The 25,839-nt window shown below is 48.2% G+C and overlaps 1 protein-coding gene across 1 annotated transcript in view; it reads right to left on the bottom strand.

The window, feature by feature from the left end:
• KIF1C (kinesin family member 1C) overlaps window positions 1–25,839 on the bottom strand; it is a 99,421-nt gene that overhangs the window by 27,647 nt on the left and 45,935 nt on the right. Inside the window, exons 2-7 of the mRNA XM_082254304.1 lie at window positions 24,760–24,892; window positions 18,955–19,031; window positions 11,081–11,260; window positions 9,932–9,997; window positions 7,132–7,310; window positions 3,115–3,226 (exon numbers count right to left, since the gene is read on the bottom strand). Coding sequence (XP_082110430.1) covers window positions 3,115–3,226; window positions 7,132–7,310; window positions 9,932–9,997; window positions 11,081–11,260; window positions 18,955–19,031; window positions 24,760–24,865 — 720 coding nt within the window. The 5' untranslated portion in view covers window positions 24,866–24,892. The remainder of the gene's footprint in view (window positions 1–3,114; window positions 3,227–7,131; window positions 7,311–9,931; window positions 9,998–11,080; window positions 11,261–18,954; window positions 19,032–24,759; window positions 24,893–25,839) is intronic.

Genomic DNA, 25,839 nt, shown 5'->3' with positions numbered 1-25,839 from the left:
ACCAATATTTTGCGGTGCGATTTGCACCCATACAAAATTAATATGCTCAAATTGCACTGCAAAGGATCCCATGCAATTTAAACAGAAATGTGGTGCTATTCCTGTCTAAATTGCATGCGGTTTCCTGCACCGCTCCTGTGTGAACCCAGGTTGAAATCAATAGGACAACCCTGGAGTGGTGGGGAAACCGCATGCAATTTGGACAGGAATCGCACCACATTTCTCTTCAAATTGCATGCGATTTTTGCAATGCAATTGAGCATATTCATTTTGTATGGGCGCAAATCTCAACGCAAAGTATCGGTACTCACCTCTAAAAAAAGGGTATCGTAGCAATCCTATCAAAAAGTATTGTCAAGCAACTAGCATTTACTGATGTCCATCAACATTCAAATGTCTTCTGATACAAATTCCCCTTAATGGGAGGAGCCTGTCTTCCACCTTCTTCCTGCCCCAGAGTATGAAAACGCAAAGGCAAAGTCTTTGCTATGCATTATGGAATGCAAATCACTTCACGCAAAGATGATCTATGAATGTTGTGCACATTCAAGGTTCAAAGTGTGCTGTGCCATGCAGGAACCAAATTTTAAAGGGTGTGTCCAACAGGTACCAAAAATGTAACCTAACTCTCTAAGTCATGTCCTGGCATTTTTATTTTACCTTGTTCCTATGGCTTTTAAAATTCCCAGTCACATTGTTATAATAAAAGGGTAGAGCTGCCAACCTGTAGTGGGCTTGGGACTCAGTAATTCAACAGGGGGCCAAGGGCAGAGACAGGACTATTCCCCTACCCCTTTACTTTCTTGTCCTCCTAAGTCCCACCTTTACATTCCTGTCCTCACCTCCCCCCCTTTATTTCACTCCCCTCCCCCAGATTACTCAGGTCCTTCACATCATCCTCAGCTTCCCCCTCTTCCTGGTATCGGAGGCAGAAAAGCTCCACATTAACGTTCACTTGAAAAGTTAACTTGGCAGCTCCCACCCTCCATCCGAAGCTGTACTGCCTCCGATGTCATCCTCCCACTGTCCATCCAGAACTGTACTGCCTCTGATGTCATCCTCCCGCCCTCCATCCGAAGCTGTACTGCCTCCGCTCCTGCCCTCCATCCAGAGCTGTACTGCCTCCGATGTCATTCTCCCGCCCTCCATCCGGAGCTGTACCGCCTCCGATGTCATCCTCCCACAGTCCATCCAGAGCTGTACTGCCTCCGATGTCATCCTCCCGCCCTCTATCCGAAGCTGTACTGCCTCCGATGCCATCCTCCCGCCCTCCATACAAAGCTGTACTGCCTCCGATGCCATCCTCCCGCCCTCCATCCAGAGCTGTACTGCCTCCGATGTCATCCTCCCGCCCTCCATCCGGAGCTGTACTGCCTCCGACGTCATCCTCCCGCCCTCCATCCGAAGCTGTACTGCCTCAAATGTCATCCTCCCGCCCTCCATCCGAAGCTGTACTGCCTCCAATGCCATCCTCCCGCTGTCCATCCAGAGTGGTTCTGCCTCCGATGTCATTCTCCCGCTGTCCATCCGGAGTGGTCCTGCCTCCGATGTCATCCTCCTGCCCTCCATCCGGAGCTGTACTGCCTCCAATGTCATCCTCCCGCCCTCCATCCGGAGCTGTACTGCCTCCAATGTCATCCTCCCGCCCTCCATCCGAAGCTGTACTGCCTCCAATGCCATCCTCCCGCTGTCCATCCAGAGTGGTTCTGCCTCCGATGTCATTCTCCCGCTGTCCATCCGGAGTGGTCCTGCCTCCGATGTCATCCTCCTGCCCTCCATCCGGAGCTGTACTGCCTCCAATGTCATCCTCCCGCCCTCCATCCGGAGCTGTACTGCCTCCAATGTCATCCTCCCGCCCTCCATCCGAAGCTGTACTGCCTCCGATGCCATCCTCCCGCTGTCCATCCGGAGTGGTCCTGCCTCCGATGTCATCCTCCCGCTATCCATTCGGAGAGGCCCTGCCTCTGATGTCATCCTCCCGCCCTCCATCCGGAGCTGTACAGCCTCCAATGTCATCCTCCCGCTGTCCATCCAGAGTGGTTCTGCCTCCGATGTCATTATCCCGCTGTCCATCCGGAGTGGTCCTGCCTCTGATGTCAACCTCCCGCTATCCATTCGGAGAGGTCCTGCCTCCGATGTCATCCTCCCACTGTCCATCCGAAGCGGTCCTGCCTCTGTCAGCTCTAGACTGATGTGCCTCCAGCCATCCACATGGAGCTGTCCTGCCTTCAATGTCGGTATTGAGGATGACAACAGTGAGAGCGGCTGAGCGAGCTCCTAAATGGCGGGACAGCGGCTGGTCAGGAAGGAACAATGACTTGGTCCGGATCCAGACCTGGGTCTGTTATTTAGTGATGTCTGCTGTAGCTGATCACTTTTAATAAAAGGGACACTTACCTGTCCAGGGATCAAGTGCTGACCTCACCCAGGCCGGTCTTTGGGTCCCCATTGCCTCCCGCCCCTAACTATGGGAAGCCTCCCGCTGTGCATGTACAGGCCGCGCTGCGCTGTGTGAATGGTCCCGCAGCCTTCTGGGACCTGTGGCATGTCCCAAGAGGCTTTAGGCAGGGGGCGCACTTCCGCTCAAACCAATCTCGGTTTGATCAGATGCTTTGGAGGCCAGAAGAGAGATCTGACCCCAGATCTCTCCATAAAGAGGACCTGTCACGGATCACGCGATCACAAAAGAGGTTGTGTACACCTTGTGACAGAAATAAATTTAATCAAAGTAAATTAAGGTACAGTGTTAATAATACATACAAAAAAAAAAAGTAAAGCATCCCCAAGCCCCCCCCCCCCTGCCACCACACGTGAGGTATCGCCGTGAACATCAGAGCAAGAACAATAATTCTAGTGCCAGACCTCCTGTTAAACTCTAAACTTGTAACTTGGAAAGGCTTTTAAAGCGTCACCTATGGTGATTTTCTGTTTGGGGATTCTAATTTTCTAGCAAAAAAAACTATGATTTTTTACACATAGGAGAAAAATGTCAGAATTGGCCTGGTGGTTATTAGCAACACGATCAGGTTGAATAAAACTACTGACATTCTACTTGGAAAATACAATGGCTGCAAGGGTTTCTGGGTAAATGACATCCGGTGTGCTCACACTTACTTTCTCTGTGTCTAGGTTGGTCATCTCATCGTGTCTCTTCTGTGTGAAGACGATAGTGAAGACGGCGTGCGAGCGGCTGCTGGTCTCATTCATGTTGGTGGCAGCGACAGTCCTAAAAGTGGAACAGATGGTGGTTATTATTCCTATTATTACAGGGAACAGATAACAAGATGATACCGTTAGCATGCCTATTGCACACTTTCCACAGCGCCTGCAATACTAAGATAATAAATCAATATGATAAAAAACGCTAGTGCAAAAATTATGATAAAAAACGCTAGTGCACCAGTAAAGTGCACAGTTGCTAGGTGCAAATTAATAAATAATAAAGAGCAGCTGCTATGGGCAAAAAGTTTTGCATGAGATCAAATTAGCATGCCTTTTGCATACTATACTACCCACAGCGCTTGCAATACTAATAATCAGATCAATAAATACATTCCTTAAAAAAACAATGAAGTCTTCAGAGATCTCAAGGACGTCTTCAGACATCAACTCTGAAGACGTCATTGTTAGTGACGAAACGCGTATGATTGGAACGCACGTGGTGACATCATCTGACGTAGCCTAAAAAACTGGGCAAAAAAAAACAAACAATTAACTATGAGTCTGATCTCCTTTTTTTTGTTGCCTGGTAAATCTACCAGTTGGATCCATTGAATTGCACAAGGAACTGGCAGGATCGTTTTTTCCTTGGGGATAAGCCTTCCTGGTCAGGGTGACCACATAAGCCTACTTTGATCGAATTGCTCTACAGCAGCCATCACTAAATGGCAGCCCAAGGACGGACCGCACGATGCTTCCGCCCGGACGGCGAGGCCGCTACCTGTAATCACCGCAGGTGTCCCAGCAACCAGTGACGTCCTGTGTGTGCGTGTCACGCCCCCCTCCTTACTGCTCACTCCCAGCCGGGCCGCGATTAGGGGCGTGACGTCACGTGTGCGCCCCGTTGCTCCTGACTGCGGCTCCCTCTCAGCCGGGCAGCGAGTTGCTCGCGGCTCCTGGCTCTCACAGCTTGCGGACTCCTGCCCTAAAGGTATGTGGGGCACATTTTTAAAGGGGAGGAAGCAATGTGGTCCCCAATTGAATACAATAGCTGCACTTGTTAAAGAGCTTATGAGAAAGTTTTATAAAGTGTGCAGACTGATGGGCATATTTTGTTGTGTTCATCAGAGTGCCCCATAAAAAAAAAAATGTGCCCATCAGAGTGCCCCCTAACATAAAATGTGCCCATCAGCATGCCCCTTATTTAATGCTAAGGGACACGCTGATGGGCACATTTTATGTTAAGGGGCACTCTAATGGGCATATTTTATGTTAAGGGGTACTCTAATGGGCATATTTTATTTTAAGAGCAACGCTGATGGACACGTTTTGCTTTGCCCATCAGCAGCGTGCCCCTTAACATAAAATGTGCCCATCAGAGTGCCCCCTAACATAAATGTGCCCATCAGAGTGCCCCCTAACATAAAATGCGCCCATCAGCATGCCCCTTATTTTATGTTAAGGGTCACGCTGATGGGCAAATTTTATGCTAAGGGTCATGCTGATGGGCATAATTAATGCTAAGGGTCACCGTGATGGGCAAATTGTATGTTAAGGGTCATGCTGATGGGCCCATTTTATGTTAAGGGGCACTCGAATGGGCATATTTTATGTTAAGGGGCACTCTAATGGGCATATTTTATGTTAAGAGCAACGCTGATGGACACTTTTTTTTTGCCCATCAGCAGAGTGCCCCCTAACATAAAATGTGCCCATCAGTGCCCCCTAACATAAAATGTGCCCATCAGAGTGCCCCCTAACATAAAATATGCCCATCAGAGTGCCCCCAACATTAAATATGCCCATCAGAGTCCCCCCTAACATAAAATGTGCCCATCAGCGTGCCCCTTATTTTATGTTAAGTGTCACGCTGATGAGCATATTTTATGTTAAGGGTCAGGCTGATGGGCATATTTTATGTTAAGGGGCAATCCAATGGGCATATTTATGTTAAGGGGCAAACCAATGGGCATATTTTATGTTAAGGGGCACTCTAATGGGCATATTTTATGTTAAGAGCAACGCTGATGGACACATTTTGTTTTGCCCATCAGCAAAGTGCCCCTAACATAAAATGTGCCCATCAGAGTGCCCCCTAACATAAAATGTGCCCATCAGAGTGCCCCCTTACATAAAATGTGCCCATCAGAGTGCCCCCTTACATAAAAATGTGCCCATCAGAGTGCCCCCTTACATAAAATGTGCCCATCAGAGTGCCCCCTAACATAAAATTTGCCCATCAGAGTGCGCTTATTTTATGTTAAGGGTCAAGCTGATGGGCATATTTTATGTTAAGGTGAACTCTAATGGGCATATTTTATGTTAAGGGGCACTCTAATGGGCATATTTTATGTTAAGAGCAACGCTGATGGACACGTTTTGTTTTGCCCATCTTTCTGAGTCATAGCACAGACTTGAGATTCGGACCTCGGCCCAAAGAAAATTTTAGCGACCGGACCTCCTTGAAGTTTAATTCATTACCCCTGCCCTACAGCAATTAAGATCAACTACCTCTGGTGAGTTGGAAATCTACCTACTTATTGACACTTTTGGGGTGTTTTCTTCCGTCTATTAACCCTCCATCCACTGGGAAGAAATCTGGCAGACGGCTTGCTGTCCCCATCTTCTGAGTTTCATGAAGCACTTTATATGTTCATGCACTTTAATATGTTTATGGACTTCACGTAGTAGCATATATGGCTATGTACTTTATACACCTATGTTAAGATTTTTTTGGAATTTATTAATTTTTTTTGGACTGAATTCATTTTTTGCACTAGCACTTTTTAAGGAATGTATTTATTGATCTGATTATTAGTATTGCAAGCGCTGTGGGTAGTATGCAATAGGCATGCTAATTTAATATCAAGATAAGACGATGAACCTGACCAATTGGCTCCAAGAAAGGACAACTATGGTTTCACAAAACAAAAAAAAGGTATTTAATAAATTGGAGGACACAGCCATACTTCATGACGGATAGGGATGATGTCACCAGGACGCTAGGTGTAACTAACAGGAGCAGGACGCTAGGTGTAACTAAACGAAAGGCACACCCAAGGAGGGGGGGGGGGGGCGCGACCCTCTGGAGGTGGCCAAGCCCTCCATCTACAATAAGGAGCTCAGTTTTTTCCTAGATTCTCAGGAGTTAGGCTGTAGAGCTTTCTGAATGCCCTTTTATAATTTGGATTGAGGTGGGGCACGTGGGGTGGTTGGAAACATTCAGGCGCCAGGACGCAATTCCTTGTCGCCATGGCGACCTAGAATTTGTCGAGCCTTGTGGTAATAGAACTCTTTTGTGAAAAAAACTGTTAAAAATTGATGGGTTTAGTTCCTCTTAAAAAAAAAAAAAAAAATCTATTTTTGCTGGCTGTAGCTCCACCGAAGGCAGATGCCCAATTTATGGGCATTCCTAATGGAGAGCTACAGCGCAACACTGAGCCCCTATCCCCTCTGATTGTAGGGTGATGCTCTTTTAATCAGCTGTCTAGAGGAGTCAGGACACAGTGTGGAGTCTGCAGACATAGCGGCTGCATCCATAGGCTGACTTTGCTCTGTGTCGGCAGGGTAGTTATGCATCTTTCACAGTCATAGTGATAGCTTGCGGCTTGTTTTCTTTGCGAATGACAGTGCTCGCCATTCAGAACAGAATGACCCCCCACTACAAGCTGTTACTAGGACTCTAAAGGATTCAATCATTACCCTGCTGGTACAGAGCAGAGAGGAGTCAGTGCAAACACAGTGGCTGACTCCATGGACTGACTTCCCCACTCAACGCCAGGGATGGCGATTAATCCATACAGTAAAAGACAGCAGCTTGTATTTTTTCGAATGACGGCGCTTGTCAGTAACAACCACGTAATGATAACATAGCCGCCAACATTTACTATGACTGTAAACAATCAATCACCACCCTGCCGGCATCGAACGTCTGACAGGTTTGTGATGTTCCCTCTGTAGCCAGATGGTTACCTGGCCTTATTCCCGCAGTCCATGAGGTCGGCGATATCATCGTAGGAGGTCACCGCCAGCTTAGACAGGTCCTCCACATAGGGGCCCATGATAGGGTGCTCTCTGACGCGCAGGTTCCCTTTACTCTTGGGGCTCAGCAGATCACGGACTCTCTCGCAGTAGATTTCCATGTAGCTGACCTGGACAGAGAGGAAGAGGAAGGCTGGTTAGGTTACCGGTGCCGGGAGGTGGGTTCACCAGCCATAGAACCAATCAGCATCTGAACCAGGAGGAGCTTACACTCTAATGTCCCCCCACAGTCACACACTATTATTATTATACATGTATATAACTCTGACATATACCGCAGTGCTGTGCAGAGAACACTGAGCCAGTCACATCATTCCTGTACTAGAGGAGCTTACACTCCAATGTCCCCCCACAGTCACACACTATTATTATTATACATTTATATAGCTCTGACATATACCGCAGTGCTGTACAGAGATCACTGAACCAGTCACATCAGTCTCTGTACCAGAGGAGCTTACAGTCTATTGCGCCCCCCCCCCAGGAACACACTATTATATATTTATATAGCTCTGGCATATACCATAGTGCTGTACAGAGAAAACTGAGCCAATCACATCAGTCTCTGTACCAGAGGAGCTTACACTCTAATGTCCCTCCACAGTCACGCACTATTATTATTATACATTTATATAGCTGTGACATATACCGCAGTGCTGTACAGAGAACCCCCGAACTAGTCACATCATTCCTGTACCAGAGGAGCTTACACTCTAATGTCCCCCCCCCCAGGCACACACTATTATTATTATACATTTATATAGCTCTGACATATACCGCAGTGCTGTACAGAGAACACTGAGCCAGTCACATCAGTCTCTGTACCAGAGGAGCTTACAATCTAATGTCCCCCCATAGTCACACACTATTATTATTAAACATGTATATAGCTCTGACATACAGTGGGTACGGAAAGTATTCAGACCCCCTTAAATTTTTCACTCTTTGTTATATTGCAGCCATTTGCTAAAATCATTTAAGTTCATTCTTCTTCCTCATGAATGTACACATAGCACCCCATACTGACAGAAAAACACAGAATTGTTGACATTGTTGCAGATTTATTAAAAAAGAAAAACTGAAATATCACATGGTCCTAAGTATTCAGACCCTTTGCTGTGACACTCATATATTTAACTCAGGTGCTTTCCATTTCTTCTGATCATCCTTGAGATGGTTCTACACCTTCATTTGAGTCCAGCTGTGTTTGATTATACTGATTGGACTTGATTAGGAAAGCCACACACCTGTCTATATAAGACCTTCCGGATCACAATGCATGTCAGAGCAAATGAGAATCATGAGGTCAAAGGAACTGCCTGAAGAGCTCAGAGACAGAATTGTGGCAAGGCACAGATCTGGCCAAGGTTACAAAACGATTTCTGCTGCACTTAAGGTTCCTAAGAGCGCAGTGGCCTCCATAATCCTCAAATGGAAGACGTTTGGGACAACCAGAACCCTTCCTAGAGCTGGCCGTCCGGCCAAACTGAGCTATCGGGGGAGAAGAGCCTTGGTGAGAGAGGTAAAGAAGAACCCAAAGATCACTGTGGCTGAGCTCCAGAGATGCAGTCAGGAGATGGGAGAAAGTTGTAGAAAGTCAACCATCACTGCAGCCCTCCACCAGTCGGGGCTTTATGGCAGAGTGGCCCGACGGAAGCCTCTCCTCAGTGTAAGACACATGAAAGCCCGCATGGAGTTTGCTAAAAAACACCTGAAGGACTCCAAGATGGTGAGAAATAAGATTCTCTGGTCTGATGAGACCAAAATAGAACTTTTTGGCCTTAATTCTAAGCGGTATGTGTGGAGAAAACCAGGCACTGCTCATCACCTGTCCAATACAGTCCCAACAGTGAAGCATGGTGGTGGCAGCATCATGCTGTGGGGGTGTTTTTCAGCTGCAGGGACAGGACGACTGGTTGCAATCGAGGGAAAGATGAATGCGGCCAAGTACAGGGATATCCTGGACAAAAACCTTCTCCAGAGTGCTCTGGACCTCAGACTGGGCCGAAGGTTTACCTTCCAACAAGACAATGACCCTAAGCACACAGCTAAAATAACGAAGGAGTGGCTTCACAACAACTCCGTGACTGTTCTTGAATGGCCCAGCCAGAGCCCTGACTTAAACCCAATTGAGCATCTCTGGAGAGACCTAAAAATGGCTGTCCACCAACGTTTACCATCCAACCTGACAGAACTGGAGAGGATCTGCAAGGAGGAATGGCAGAGGATCCCCAAATCCAGGTGTGAAAGACTTGTTGCATCTTTCCCAAAAAGACTCCTGGCTGTATTAGATCAAAAGGGGGCTTCTACTAAATACTGAGCAAAGGGTCTGAATACTTAGGACCATGTGATATTTCAGTTTTTCTTTTTTAATAAATCTGCAACAATGTCAACAATTCTGTGTTTTTCTGTCAGTATGGGGTGCTATGTGTACATTCATGAGGAAGAAGAATGAACCTAAATGATTTTAGCAAATGGCTGCAATACAACAAAGAGTGAAAAATTTAAGGGGGTCTGAATACTTTCTGTACCCACTGTATACCATAGTGCTGTACAGAGAACACCGAGCCAATCACATCAGTCTCCATCCCCTGATGAAGATACATGAAACTTTCAGTACACCAGAGCACCCGGGGATAACATACAAACTCCATGCAGAGCCAGCTGGGCCCCAGGATTGCAATATCACCCTATAAAGGGGTTTTAGCATGGGGTATGAGCAGCCTCTCACCTCCACAGAGTAAGACAGATCGGGGCTCTTGTTACTGCTGACGCGGGCAAATAAATCTTCACATAACTGAAAAGAGAAGAGATTGGTCATTGCATTATATATGTACACACACACAGACCAGACTGGTCACATGATATTATAAGTCACATGACACAAAGAACCTGAAGTATGACCTGATGAATTTCCAGGATGATTCACAGCTCTCCCCCCTCCATACAACACATGACTTAAGGGGGACACGCCCCCCCCTCCCCCCACAACAACAAATATTACAAGAGCCTAGACCAGTGATGGTGAACCTTTGAACCTTAGCATCCCAGATGTTTTGGAACTACATTTCCCATGATGCTCAACTACACTGCAGAGTGCATGAACATCATGGGAAATGTAGTTCCAAAACATCTGGGATGCTAAGGTTCAAAGGTTCACCATCACTGGTAGACCATGGGTTTTTCAAACTCTGCCCCCCCAGTTGTTAAGGAACTACAATTCCCATCATGCCTAGTCATGTCTGTGAATGTCAAAGTTTTACAATGCCTCATGGGATGTGTAGTTCTGCAACAGCTTTAGGGCCGTAGTTTGAGGATCCCTGATCTAGACTCTCCAAGTAGTCATATGGCCAGTGTCCCTCTGCAGATGATAAAGGGCCCCTTCCTTTCAGTATAGTAATATGACCAGTGCCTCCCCCCACCCCCCCTACAATGCCTCATGAGTGCCCTTCCCTGTATACAATGCATAGCCAATACCTGATAGATGATGAAGGACTGCTCCTTTCAGTGTAGTCACATGACCAGTGACCCCCCCCCCCAATACCCATCACATGGCCAGTACCTGATGGATAATCCAGGGGCCCCCAGCTTCCAGTATAGTCACATGATCAGTGACCCCCCCCCCCAATACACATCACACGGCCAGTACCCGATGGATAATCCGGCTTTCAGTGTAGTGACACGACCAGTGACCCCCCCAATACACATCACATGGCCAGTACCTGATGGATAATCCGGCTTTCAGTGTAGTGACAGGACCAGTGACCCCCCCCATACACATCACATGGCCAGTACCTGATGGATAATCCAGGGGCCCTGACTTTCAGTATAGTCACATGACCAGTGCCCCCCCCCCCCCCCCCACACACACATCCAGTACCTGAGGTATGATGCCGTGTTGCTCCGGCTCGGGTTTTCCCATCATGGTGTAGGACTTTCCAGCTCCCGTCTGTCCGTAGGCGAAGATACAGACGTTATATCCTTCAAATGCGTGCAAGAGCATCTCCTCGCCAATGTCCTTGTACACCTGACGCTGCGAGGCAAAGTTTGGGTCTTCCGCCTGCAGGGGAGACAACGGCAAATCTTATATCATCACATGGAATTAGGATTATGCCCTATGCTGGATAGAGGGGGAACCACTGCAACCAATCAACCCCCAGGGAGCAACTACTAAAGGGGAACACTGACCCCCATTAATCATTTAGACTAAAGGGTACATAGAAGGGGTGAAATCATTCAATAAAACTAACTTGGTCCTCTTTAGTCAAAGAGGATGGAAAGCAAGTCTGCACAAATCTCACCGAGTACCAGGAGCCAGGACTACACACCCTGCAATAGGACTATATAGGAAGATGGACGGTACAGAGCTAAGTTCACCTTTCCAACAGAAAGCACTGAGCTGTCTGGGCACCCCAGTGTGAAAACTTCCCAATGTCAAGATCAGCCCTGTCTTGCCTCTTCCTGTAGCAGCAACATGCTTACCCCCCTCCCCCTTCGCCCCATAGCATCAACACGCTTCCCCCCACTTTCGCCTTGTAGCAGCACACTCCCCCATCACCTCGCCCCGTAGCATCACGGTCCCCCCCTCGCCCTGTTGCAACAGAACGCACTCCCCCCCCCCATAGCAGCACGCTCCCCCCCCCCGATCTGTAGCAGCATGTTACCCCCTCCCCTCAAAGCAGCACGCTCTCCCCCCTTGCTCCGTAGCAGCAGCATGCTCCCCACTTGCTCCAAAGCAGCAACATGCTCCACCCACCTTCGCCCTGTAGCAGCCGCTCCTCCACTCGCCCAATAGCAGCCCCACCCTCTCCTACTCACCCTGTAGCTACTGAATGCTCCCCCCCCCCCCTTCGTCCTGTAGCAGCACACTTCCCCCGCAGCAGCATGCTTCCCCCTCCCCTCGCCCCATAGCAGCACGCTCCCCAATCGCCCCATAGCAGCAGCACACTCCCCCCCTTGCCCTGTAGCAGCAGCACGCTCCCCCCTCAACCCGTAGCAGCAGCACACTCCCCCCCCCCACCACCCCGTAGCAGCACCACACTCCCCCCCCACCGCCCCGTAGCAGCACCACACTCCCCCCCTCCGCCCTGTAGCAGCACACTACCCACTCACCCCATAGCAGCAGCACACTCCCCCCCACCGCCCCGTAGCAGCATGCTTCCCCCTCCCCTTGCCCCATAGCAGCACGCTCCCCACTCGCCCCATAGCAGCAGCACACTCCCCCCTTGCCCTGTAGCAGCAGCACGCTCCCCCCTCAACCCGTAGCAGCAGCACACTCCCCCCCCCCCACCACCCCGTAGCAGCACCACACTCCCCCCCCCCACCGCCCCGTAGCAGCACCACACTCCGCCCTGTAGCAGCACACTACCCACTCACCCCATAGCAGCAGCATGCTTCATAGCAGCAGAACGCTCCCCCATTTCCCCATAGCAGCAGAACCTTCCCCACTTGCCCTGTAGCAGCAGCATGCTCCCCCTTTGCCCCATGGCAGCAGCATGCTCCTGTAATGTTCTGGTACCTTTGGGTACCCTAATTACTCTTTCATAAGTGTATGCGCCCCACCATTCTCTTTTGGTAAGGTGCGCATACACCTTTAAGACTGATGCTGTCATCACTGAGCGCCGGACTGGATGGCTATTTAGATCGCCGGCTCTCACTCACATGTGTTCGTTCAAACTGCTTTGTGCCTTGATGCTAACCTGTCTTGAAGCTCTCATGCTTGCAAGCATACCTCGCTGTCGGAACCACGCTGCGCTGATCCCTGTATCCCGCTACCGGAACATCCGCTCTTGCCGAACCTCTCCTCCTCTCCTCTACTACATTGCTATTAGTGATAAGTACCCCACAGGGGAAACCTCTATAACTTTCATACTAAAGCTTACACTATCTAGCTCTGCATACTAAGGACTATTACTACATCTGCATTATCTAAGATTGCTAGCTCTTGAGCCTACTACCACCTGTTCTTGCACTGGGTTGATTTCTCTTGTATGTCCACCTGCTACTCTGTCATCTGCTACCATACATGATTGCTAAACCTATCTGCATCCCATCTGCTACTATCTTACTTTCAAAAACATTTCCTTTCAAGTGTCTGTCATCTACCATCTCTACCCAACCTGTCTCTTCAGCCTATCATCACTGTGTTACTATATACATAAGTCACTCTAGGAAACATCTTATTGAGTGTGTGTATTTACTTGCTGAATTGAGATCATCCACACATGAGTCATTGAGAGTTGGGATTGGTGTCTCAGCGTTTCTCTACATGACTACTGAAGTGGAATATTTCTGCAGCTGAAAATCCACATCATACATAAAACGCAGGAGCGTTACAGATTGAACGAACCACAAAATGGATTCAGCAGAAATAACCACTCAGATGACACAATTAAAACAGCAAGTAACTGCGTTAATACACGCACTTGCTGAATTAAAAGAAGACAATCAGGCTCTGTCGCAGCAGGTAATTAGACTGACACAACTTACCACTGCTCAGTCCCCTGAACCCAAAATAAATCCTCCTTTGGTATTTACAGGCGATCGCAAAAAATTTCGCGAATTTAAAAACGCATGTGAGTTACTTTTCTTGCTAAAACCCCGTACCTACCTTACTGATCACATTAAGGTTTGTACTATTATTTCTTACCTAACAGGCGATCCTCGGGCCTGGGCAGACTCTCTTTTTGAGAAAAGCGATCAGCTTCTCAACTCCTATGCCTTCCTAGCAGAACTCACTAGCCTATATGATGATCCCAATAGGCAGAGTACTGCCGATCTTCAATTAAGATCCTTGAAACAAGGTGGGAGACCTGTAGAAGACTTTGTCGCAGAATTCAAGAGATGGACCCTTGATTCAGAATGGAATGATGCATCTCTGAAAACCCAATTTAGGCTTGGCCTATCAGAGGCCGTTAAAGACGAGCTCGCCCGAGCGGATCTGCCAAAAACCCTGGATGCATTGAAACATATCAGTATCACCATAGATAGAAGACTACGAGAAAGAAAGGCTGAGAAAATGGGAATGCCATTATCCAGTTCTTCTCGGATTTCGGCCGTTGACCCCGTTCCTATGAAGGTAGGAACCATACGCCCACCTCTATCAATTATGGAAAGAGCCAGAAGACGATCTGGTAATCTCTGCTTGTACTGTGCATCCCCGGATCACAAGATAAACGTCTGTCCCTTAGTCTACAAAAAGAAGGGTGAGTGTTCACATGTCCTCCTAGGGGGATTGACAACTTCAATCACTAACCCTTACCTTTCTGTTTGCTTAACATTACAGTGGGACCAGAACAGGATTACTACTAAGGCCATGATTGACACAGGATCTTGTGGAAATTATATTGACATACGTTTTGCTGCTTTAAATAAAATTCCTATTATTTCTAAACTTAAACCTGTCTCAGTGAGTCTTATTAACGGTGTTCCTTTATCCTCTGGTCCGATCACTGATCAGACACAGGCACTCCTAGTCACTACTAACGGGTCTCATATGGAGACCACTACCTTCGATCTAATACCTTGACCCCACTTTCCCATTGTTTTGGGACTTCCCTGGTTGCACACACATCAACCAACCATAGATTGGAAGGAACGGACCCTGACCTTCCTCTCTTGCTATTGCGAGGGTACGTGTAACCTCCCGTCTTTCGGGAAGATCCTGTCTGTGGTGACAGATGAGATTGCACCACTATGTTATCAGGATTTCTCTGAGGTTTTTCTTGAGAAAAATGCTCAAGCACTACCTCCCCATCGAGACTATGATTGTAGTATTGATCTACTCCCAAATAGCAAATTGCTGTTCGGTCATGTTTATCCTCTTTCACAGGATGAACTTTCCCATCTCAAAGACTATTTGGATGAGAATTTGGAAAAAGGTTTTATTAGACCTTCCACTTCTTCCACAGCAGCAGGACTCTTTTTTTGTCCGCAATAAGGACTCAAGTCTCAGGCCTATCATCGACTATAGGCAATTGAATGCTATTACAATAAAAGATCGCTATCCTCTACCGCTTATACCTGAGCTCATTGAGCAGGTGCGTGGAGCTACCTATTTTTCAAAATTGGACCTGAAAGGAGCATACAATCTCATTCGAATCCGTGATGGACACGAGTGGAAGACTGCATTCAGAACCAGATACGGATTGTTCGAATATCTTGTGATGCCATTCAGCCTATGCAATGCCCCTGCAGTTTTTCAACGATTTATAAACAATATTTTCAGAGACTTACTAGATGTCTGTGTTGTGGTATATCTGGACGATATACTTATATATTCACGATCCCTCTCTGAACACATAAGACATGTAAGACTAGTATTATCGAGATTGCTTGCACACAACCTTTATGTGAAACTGAAAAAATGCTTGTTTCATAAAGAAGAGGTACTTTTTCTAGGCTACATCATATCCAAAACAGGAATCGAGATGGACATGAGTAAGATATCCTGCATTCAGGATTGGCCTACACCAACCACACGCAAGGCGCTACAGCGATTCCTTGGATTTTCAAATTTCTACAGGAAGTTCATTAGAAACTTCTCTGCCATTGTGAGACCCCTCACACAGCTCACTAGCATTAAAAAACCATTCAAATGGTCAGATGAAGCAAATAAAGCTTTTCACCTGTTAAAGACAAGGTTTACTTCTGCTCCCATACTACGCCATCCAGACCCATCCCTCCAATACATTCTGGAAGTAGATGCGTCAAACATGGCAGTAGGAGCAATACTCTCCCAACGACCAACTCACACTTCACCACTTCATCCAGTCGCCTTTTTTTCTAAATCCCTAAGCAGTCCCGAGATAAATTACCCCGTGTGTGAAAAGGAACTGCTTGCTATAAAATTGGCTCTGGAGAATTGGCGACATCTACTCGAAGGCACCCAATTACCAATACTTATATACACGGACCATAAAAATCTCCAATATCTTCAGACTAACAAAACTCTCTCGCACCGACAGGTACGATGGTCACTATTCTTTTTAAGGTTTAACTTCCTAGTGACCTACACACCTGCAGATAAGAACAAAAAGGCGGATGCACTATCACGACTAACTGAAGAAAACTACTTCGAAATCCCTTCCGTTCCTATAATACCTCACAAACGCATTATTGGAGTTGTCCGTTCCTTGAAGGAAGAGGTTTTGCATGGTATAAGTTTGGATTCACCCCCACCACAACTAAATACTGATGCAGAAGGCTTCCTCTACTACAACGACAAACTTTACATACCACCTACCATACGCACCAAGATCTTGGAATTATCGCATGATGTGCCTATGGCAGGACATATGGGTATGACAAAGACTCTTAATCTGATTACCAGGCAATTCTGGTGGCCTGACATGAAAACATCTATACAAAAATTCGTCTCTTCATGCAATGTCTGTGCCAGGTCCAAAATTGACACTACGAGACCATCCGGTCTACTATGCAGTCTACCAATACCCCAAACTCCATGGGAAGTTGTGTCCTTGGACTTTATAGTGGAATTGCCTCCTTCCAAACGATTTAATACCATCTTAGTGTCAGTGGACCATCTGACAAAAATGGCACATTTCATTGCTATTCGCAGACTACCTTCGTCCAAACAAACGGCAGAACTCCTGATGAAACATGTCTTTAAGTTACATGGTATCCCAAAAACTCTTCTGTCTGACCGTGGATCACAATTTATTTCCAAGTTCTGGCAAGAACTATGTCACATACTACGGATCGAGCGAAAGCTCACTTACCATCCGCAGACCAACGGACAGACTGAAAGAGTCAACCAATGCATCGAGCAATATTTACGTTGTTACACTTCTTACCAACAGGATGATTGGGTGGATCTTCTCCCTCTGGCAGACCCACAGTACGACCAAGCAGAGTCCGTTCTACTTGAACTATGGGTTTCATCCCTCTATTCTTCCACCACGCATCCTTCCTTCAAATAACCCAGTAGCTTCAGACTATCTTACCCAAATAAAGGACTCTCTGGGTTTGCTTAATACTACCATTGCACACGCTCATAGTCAACAAAAGAAGTACTATGATCTTCGCAGAAGACCTTCTCCTCAGTACGCTATCGGGGACCTCGTTTGGCTCTCAACAAAAAATTTAAGACTGAAAATCCCTAGCAAAAAGCTTGGACCTCTGTTCTTGGGACCTTTCCCAAACAAGAAACTTATTGGAAAAGCTGCAGTACAGCTTACATTGCCAATAGACCTCAAAATACATCCCATTTTCCATGTGTCGCTACTGAAGCCCCATGTTCCTGACTAAGGAATAAGGCCTACTATCCCACCTCCTCCTCCTGTACAAGTTAAAGGTGGAGAAGAATACGAGATAAAAGAGATTCTGGATTCTCGTATCCACAGAGGAAGACTTCAGTACTTGGTTCGATGGAAGAACTATGGGCCCCAAGACGACACCTGGCTAAACACCTCTGACATACATGCCTCTAGATTAATCCGCAATTTTCATGCGAAGTACCCAGACAAACCAGCTCCAGAGGCCTTCAGGAGCCGGCCTTAAGGGGGGGGTACTGTAATGTTCTGGTACCTTTGGGTACCCTAATTACTCTTTCATAAGTGTATGCGCCCCACCATTCTCTTTTGGTAAGGTGCGCATACACCTTTAAGACTGATGCTGTCATCACTGAGCGCCGGACTGGATGGCTATTTAGAACGCCAGCTCTCACTCACATGTGTTCGTTCAAACTGCTTTGTGCCTTGATGCTAACCTGTCTTGAAGCTCTCATGCTTGCAAGCATACATCGCTGTCGGAACCACGCTGCGCTGATCCCTGTATCCCGCTACCGGATCATCCGCTCTTGCCGAACCTCTCCTCTACTACATTGCTATTAGTGATAAGTACCCCACAGGGGAAACCTCTATAACTTTCATACTAAAGCTTACACTATCTAGCTCTGCATACTAAGGACTATTACTACATCTGCATTATCTAAGATTGCTAGCTCTTGAGCCTACTACCACCTGTTCTTGCACTGGGTTGATCTCTCTTGTATGTCCACCTGCTACTCTGTCATCTGCTACCATACATGATTGCTAAACCTATCTGCATCCCATCTGCTACTATCTTACTTTCAAGAACATTTCCTTTCAAGTGTCTGTCATCTACCATCTCTACCCAACCTGTCTCTTCAGCCTATCATCACTGTGTTACTATATACATAAGTCACTCTAGGAAACATCTTATTGAGTGTGTGTATTTACTTGCTGAATTGAGATCATCCATACATGAGGAGTCATTGAGAGTTGGGATTGGTGTCTCAGCGTTTCTCTACATGACTACTGAAGTGGAATATTTCTGCAGCTGAAAATCCACATCATACATAAAACGCAGGAGCGTTACAGCTCCCCCCTTGCCCCGTACCAGCAGCACGCTCCCCCTTGCCCCGTAACGGGAGCACCTTCCCCTTCGCCCCGTAACAGCAGCACGCCCCCCCCCCCCACTGCCCTGTAGTAGCACGCTCCCCCCTCGCCCTGTAGCAGTAGCAGCTTCCCCACTTGCCCTGTAGCAGCAGTATGCTCCCCCTTCACCCTATAGCAACAGCACACTCCCCCTTCGCCCCGTAACAGCAGCACGCCCCCCCCCCCCACCGCCCTGTAGTAGCATGCTCCCCCTTAGCCCTGTAGCAGCAGCACACTTTCCCTCGACTTGCAGGAACGGCGCAGAGAACTTCCCATTCTCCTACACTTAGACAGAATGCAAATCACAGGAAACACACTGAGGCTCAGTACTCACTGTAGTGTGCGACCAATAGGAATAATCGAAGGTGAAGTTCTTTGGAGCATCTTTGGGCTGTTTTGGGTTTGAAATACCTAAAAAAGAGAAGAAGGAAGAAGTCTCAGCGAGATCAACAGCATAACATGAGATCTACCCAATACCAGAGGATCCGTGCCAGGAACCTGGAGAACATGTCTGGGGGGGGGGGGGGGGTGCAGAGTCATCAGCTGTCATCCAGATCCATGGCTTCAACACCTATTGAATCACAGACCTGGATGAAACCAGCAGAGCAGGTAAAATTAGCCTTCACTGGCTGCATACTTGTACCAGCTCAGTGATTCATCAGGAAAGAAGAGCGAGGGATGATCAGGATGACCCTCCCGGAGTCTGACCAATAAAAACCAACTCTGCAAAAACCTCTGGCCAGTTCTTTTAATCCTCTGGGGTTCACACCAAGGAGTTGTGATTGGCCTCCATTGGAAGCAATTATCACAAACTTTGCTCAGGACTTGGTTCCTGGGATTTGTCCAACCAGGTTTTATAGTGGTTTTATTGGAGCACTGTGAACCTGCACCGCTAGGGTCCTAAGGGGCCCTTTAGTGCTCCATTACATGGATCTTCCATGTACTACCATCTCTTCTCTGCAGCTCTCCCAGATCCTTCACTCAATCCAAATACATACTAATGTGTTAAACTGCATCTGTATGACTGTGTGTGTGTGGGGGGGAATTATAGGGTGTAAGCTCCTTTGGTACAGAGACTGATGTGACTGGTCCAGCGTTCTCTGTACAGCACTGCAGTATATGTCAGAGCTATATAAATGTATAATAATAATAGTGTGTGACTGTGGGGGGACATTAGAGTGTAAGCTCCTTTGGTACAGAGACTGATGTGATTGGCTCAGCGTTCTCTGTACAGCACTGCGGTATATGTCAGAGCTATATAAAATGTATAATAATAATAGTGTGTGACTGTGGGGGGACATTAGAGTGTAAGCTCCTCTGGTGCAGAGACTGATGTGAATGCATTAATATCCCGTTTTGATACCTTTCACCCTAAGGAGCCTATTTATAAAGAAATCGCTATGTGCATATCTAATCCATTTTCACAGCCATCATGAATAATCCTGGCAAATTTCCTATAATTGTCAGCTCCATCTAGTGGCCATAATGAGGTATTTCCTTGATTGAGGTATTCGGAAAAATACCACATTATGGCCACTAGATGGAGCTGATTATCATAGGAAATAAACATATTGTGCACAGTACAGGGATTACTTGCAACAGCTGTGTGAATGTTGACACATTCGTACAGAAACTTTAATATAAATAAATCCTCCATTAGTTTGATTTTAGTGAGCTAGAACTAGGGATGCACTGAAATTTCGGCCACCAAAATTTTCGGCCGAAAATGAGCCTATCCCATTTCGGCCGAAAATGGGTTAAAAATGCAGAAATTAATGGCCGCCGCGAGGAAGGAGGGCGCAGCGCAGGTTTAAAAAGTCCCGCCTCTGGCCGGCCGCCCGCCTCTCCATGATGTCCCTAATACGATCTGTGTATGAATGAACTGACCTGACACCGGGCGGGAGGGCGGGCGAGCGGCCGCTAATAGCTACAACTATGTGAGAGCTTCACTTCCCTGTCAGCGGTACTATGCATGTGAATGAACTGACCTGACACCGGGCGGGAGGGCGGCCGCTAATAGCTATTACTATGTGAGCGCTTCACTTCCCTATCATGTGGGTATCTCCTCTGACAGGGAAGTGAAACGCTCACATAGTTATAGCTATTAGCGGCCGCTCGCCCGCCCTCCCGCCCGGTGTCAGGTCAGTTCATTCACACACATAGTCACGCTGACAGGGAAGTGAAGCTCTCACATAGTTATAGCTATTAGTTGCCGCTCGCCCGCCCTCCCACCAGGTGTGTCAGTTCATTCATTCATGCACAATTGCACAGATCGTAGTAGCAGTAGTGACATCACAGGACGGCCCCGCAGTCGATCCGACCACTGGAAGAGACAGAGTTTGACCGCTCTCAATTCCAATATGTTGATCGGAAGGGAGGATTCCTCCCCCGACCAAGTGCCCTGGGCAGACAGATTGCCCAGGACTCCACTCCAGCCCGACAGGCTGGCATCCGTGGTAATCACCGTCCACAGCAACGGACGGAAGGATTTTCCTTCTGACACAGCTGGGGACTGAAGCCACCACAGAAGATCCATTCTGGTCCGGCGACTCAATGAGACACTCAGATCCAAGGACTGAGGTAGTCTGTCCCACCTGGCCAGGATCTCCGCTTGAAGAGACCGTGTGTGAAACTGACCAAAGGGTATCGCCTCAAAGGCCGATACCATCACCCTAGGGACCGAATGCAGGTCCTGAGTGACGAGGATGGCTTGTCCCTGAGGGACCTGATCTCGTCCTGCAAGGTCCGGAGCTTGTCCTCCGACAAGAACACCTTTGCTTGAGCAGAATCCAGAACCATTCCCAGATAGGGAAGACGAACCGAAGGAGACAAGGTCGACTTCTGTACGTTGATGGTCCATCCGAACTCCTGGAGCGTCTGTACCGTAGTGGACAGATCACGCAGTAGGTCCTGGCTGGCACTCGATCTTAAAAAGGAGATCGTCCAGATATCCCAAAACAGCAATGCCCTGAGCCCTTAGCAGGCCCAGAACAGGCGCCAACACTTTGGTAAAGACCCTTGGAGCCGAAGCGAGACCGAAAGGTAACGCCACAAACTGATAGTGGTCCTCCGCTATTGCGAACCGAAGGTACCTCTGGTGACCCTCGAAAATGGGGACGTGTAGGTACGCATCCTTCAAGTCTATAGAGGCCAGGAATTCCCCTGGACTCAGGGAGGCCACCACCGAGCGGAGGGATTCCATACGGAACTTTCGAACGCGCACAAAGCGGTTCAGCGCTTTCCAGTCCAGAATAGGACGCACCTTGCCCTCCTTTCTGGGCACAGTGAACAGATTGGAATAAAACCCCTGAAACCTGTCCCGATGAGGCACCGGGACAATCACCCCCTGGGCAAGGAGGTCCTGCACCGCTTGATGCAGGTCCTGCAGGCGCCCTGGGGTCAAATGAAGATTTGAGGGAATAAATCTGTCCGCCGGCCGGGAAAGGAATTCGATCTTGTACCCTAATCGAATGATTTCCTGAACCCACCTGTTCGGAATTCGGAGCAGCCAAGGTTGGAGGAAACCGCGCCAACGTCCCCCCACCCCTGAAATGGGTGAGGGCGCCCCTTCAGGCAGAGGCGGATTGACCCGCCGCACCGGCATTGCCAGACTTCTGCTTGCCCGCCCAGGGCTTCTTCTGGTTACCTTGGCCCTTGAAGGGCTTGCCCTTGGTTTGATTCCTAAAGGCACGAAAGGACCCTTGATTGGGTCGAGAGGCGGAACCCTGCTTGCCATGAAAGGACTTGTTCTTCGGGTTCTGGGGCAGCATGGTGCCCTTGCCCCCCGTGACACCTTTTACCAAGGTATCCAACGCCTCGCCAAAAAGGCGAGAACCAGCATAGGGAAAATCAGCAACTGTTTTCCGTGATGTCTGGTCAGCCGACCAGCTCTTCAGCCAGATCAGTCGATGGTTAAGCACCGCAACACTAGATAGGCGTGCTACCAAAGGGGCCTCATTTAAGGCCGCATCGCAAAAAATACATGACTCCTTGGTGAATTTAGTCCACCATAGCCAGCGTGGCAGGCGGGGCAGAATCAGACGCGAGGTTGCGTTTAAGCACCTTAGTCCAATCAGCCACTGCCTGGGCCACCAGAACGGACACGAAAACAGGTTTGAGCAAGGAACCCGCTACCGTGTAGGAATGGCGGGCAAGAGACTCCAACCTCCTGTCCGTGGGATCCCGGAACACCGGGGTCTCCTCAGTAGGAATCAAGGTAGCCTTGTTTAACACGGCCACAGTGTGACCCACCTGTGGAGGCACACACCATCGTGATTCCATAGCCGGTACCATGAATGGATGTTTTAAAGTGCGCCAAAGTTCATTCACATTGTAATGAAACTCAGCGGGGCAGGGAAAAAACTGCGCCGACTTGCGGGTCCTGTGTGTACCAAAAGAGGACACAATGCCCGGAGGACTGGGCTCATCCTCCAAGTGTAGTGTTTCTTTCACAGATAGATAGATAATCTGGGCCTTTTCCTAGCAGCACGTTCAGCCATCAGCACTTCCATTTTGGACACTAAAGACGCCACTACGGTGGCCAAATCAGGTATAACAGGGGCCACAGCAGGACTGGGGGGAATTTGCTGTCCTGAGATTCCATTGCCCAAGGTAGAAAAAAACAGTGCAATAAAAAGGTACTGGCCCTTTAAAAACGCTGCGGAGTGCGCAGCCCACCGCTATATGTACAGTGACCAAAGACCCCCAAAAGGAGAAGAAACTGAGCCAGGAAGGACAAAACAGAGAGTTATGGAAGAGACAGTCTGCAGAGCCCCCACAGAGTGTTACCACATTGATCGCTGCTTCAGAGGAAAAGGAAGTGAGGCTGAACTATAAGCTGCAAGACCCAGGGAAAATGGCTGTCCACAGAACTGAATGGGAGGCTTCGGCAAGATGGCCGCCGAACATGTGCTCGGAACGATAGTTCTGCCACACACAAGATGGCGCCGGATGGCGCCAAAACAGCATGCAGATAAGCCCATAGTGAAGCCAGACATGCTTGCCCATACTAAAAATGGCGGACCGCGCGGTTTTTACCCGCTGCGGCCGCCGCACACGCAGTCTGCACCCCTAAAAACACCGAAGTGACACAGGGGAAGGGGCCCCCAAAAACACACAGCACCGCAGCGCATGTACAAGCGACCCCCACAGGGATCGCATCAGGGAGCCCCACACAGGCACAGACATGGGGAACACACAGCAACACAGGACTGCCACCCTAGACAGAGGCCCCACACAGAAGTACTTACCTGTACCAGAGGGCGTGGGGTGCCTCTATGAACGGAAAGCCGCTGTCCTCATCTGACAGGGAATGCCGTTAGCCAAGAAAAGGACACTGCAGCCGCAGATGTGTCCAGTGAGGTAGCCACCTCACAGGCTGCATCCCTGCTGCGAGCAGGGATGGGTCGTTCATAATGCCAGGACGAACACATGGCCGAACGCTCGATGGCGGGCTGGGGATCCCTCTGACCCTCTGCCCTGGAGAACCAGGGCGGTCAGTCCGATTCCCAGCTCCGCAGAATCCATCTTCATCCGAAGATCCGACTAAACTAAGCTGACAAAATAAACAGCTAGTAAAGCAAAAAACTGACATTTGAAAACTAAAAATCAAAAGAAAAGATTAGAAGGCTGAGACTGGAGCCCCAGCGCAGGGAACCCTAACTACTCCTGACACTAGGCAGAGACGAGCTGAGTTGGGAGGGATCACTGTAGGGGGGTATTGACCAGTGGGACAGCCCCCATGGGTGTGTCTATGCTAAATGCTTTTTTCTTTTGACTAAGTCTTATGCCTAGCTACTCCTGCAGAGCGGAAGTCAATACCCAATAGTGATGACTTAGAGGTGGCGGCGACTGTCGGAGGACGTAAGAGAAAAGTCATTTTCGGTTTTCGGCCACGGGCATCCTGCATTTTCGGTTTCGGGTTTCGGCCCAGAATTTTCATTTCGGTGCATCCCTAGCTAGAACACCCCCCACCTGCAGTGTAGAAGTGTAAGAAGGGTCCACACTGCACTGCAATGGTCTACGTTGGCTCCTTTGCCAGTTTATAAGAAAGATTCACTTTACAAATGCCATCACATCAGCCCATCATATTTTGTTCTTAACCAAACAATGAGATTGTATGAGAATGATGACTCCTTACAGGTAGAGGTGCCTTGCATCTGGATAACGCATTTGGCATCGTGTGCGATCTCCCGGGAGTTGTAGGGCCGAACGCGGACAGCAACTTTTACTGAGGCACCCGCCATCTTTACCTTCAATCCAAACCGTCAGATCTGCAAGGAACAGCAAACAGGTTTAATCTTACAGAGGGCCAACTCCACAATATACAAGTAGTATACAAATAAAATAAATTATATACACATACACATATACACAATATTGCCAAAAGTATTGGGACGCCTGCCTTTAACACGCACATGAACTTTAACCACTTGCCGACCGCTCACAGTACTACTACTACAGCAGGTCGGCTCCCCTGGGTCCAGTGACGTAGACCTACGTCGCTGGACTCCTAGTGATCTCGGTGGCTCGCACGCGCCGCCGGAGGCTCGCTCCCGCTGTGTTTAGACATAGCGGGAGTCGGGCCGGAGGAGGAGAGGCGGCGATTTCCGCCTCTCTTCCCCGATCGTCGGGGAAAGTGTGAGAAGATTCGCCTGCTTGTGTAAACAAAGCAGGCGGATCTTCTCTGTGACAGACAGGGAGAGATCACAGGATTCAGCATAGCTGAACCTGCAATCTCTGTCTGTGTCACAGAACCCCTTCCCCCCACACACGTCAGTAAGCACGAGGCATACATTTAACCCCTTGATCACCAACAATGTTACCCCCTTCCCTGCCATTGTCATTATTACAGTAACAGTGCATATTTGTGCAAAAGTGTCAAAAATGTCAGTTAGGGGTCCAATCTGTCCGCCGCAATGTCGAAGTCACACAAAAAAACGCAGATCGCCGCCATTACTAGTAAAAAAAAAACACAACAATAAAAACGACAAATATTTCCCGTAGATAGCAAACGCGATAACTTTAACGCAAACCAATCAAAATAGGCTTATTGCGATTTTTTTTACCAAAAATATGTAGCAGAAAACAAACTGGCCTAAAATGTTAAAAAAATGTAGATTTTTAATTTTCTTTGGGGAATTTTATACAGCAAAATGTGAAAAAACTGAATTTTTGTAAAATTCCTTTCTCTGAGTCCTCCGACAGTCGCCGCCCCCTC

Source organism: Pelophylax lessonae (assembly GCF_965119305.1).
Source record: "Pelophylax lessonae genome assembly, chromosome: 4".
NCBI classification, from domain to species: domain Eukaryota; kingdom Metazoa; phylum Chordata; class Amphibia; order Anura; family Ranidae; genus Pelophylax; species Pelophylax lessonae.
Note: the sequence above shows the minus strand (reverse complement) of the source record. Positions and strands in the feature narration are given on the sequence as shown.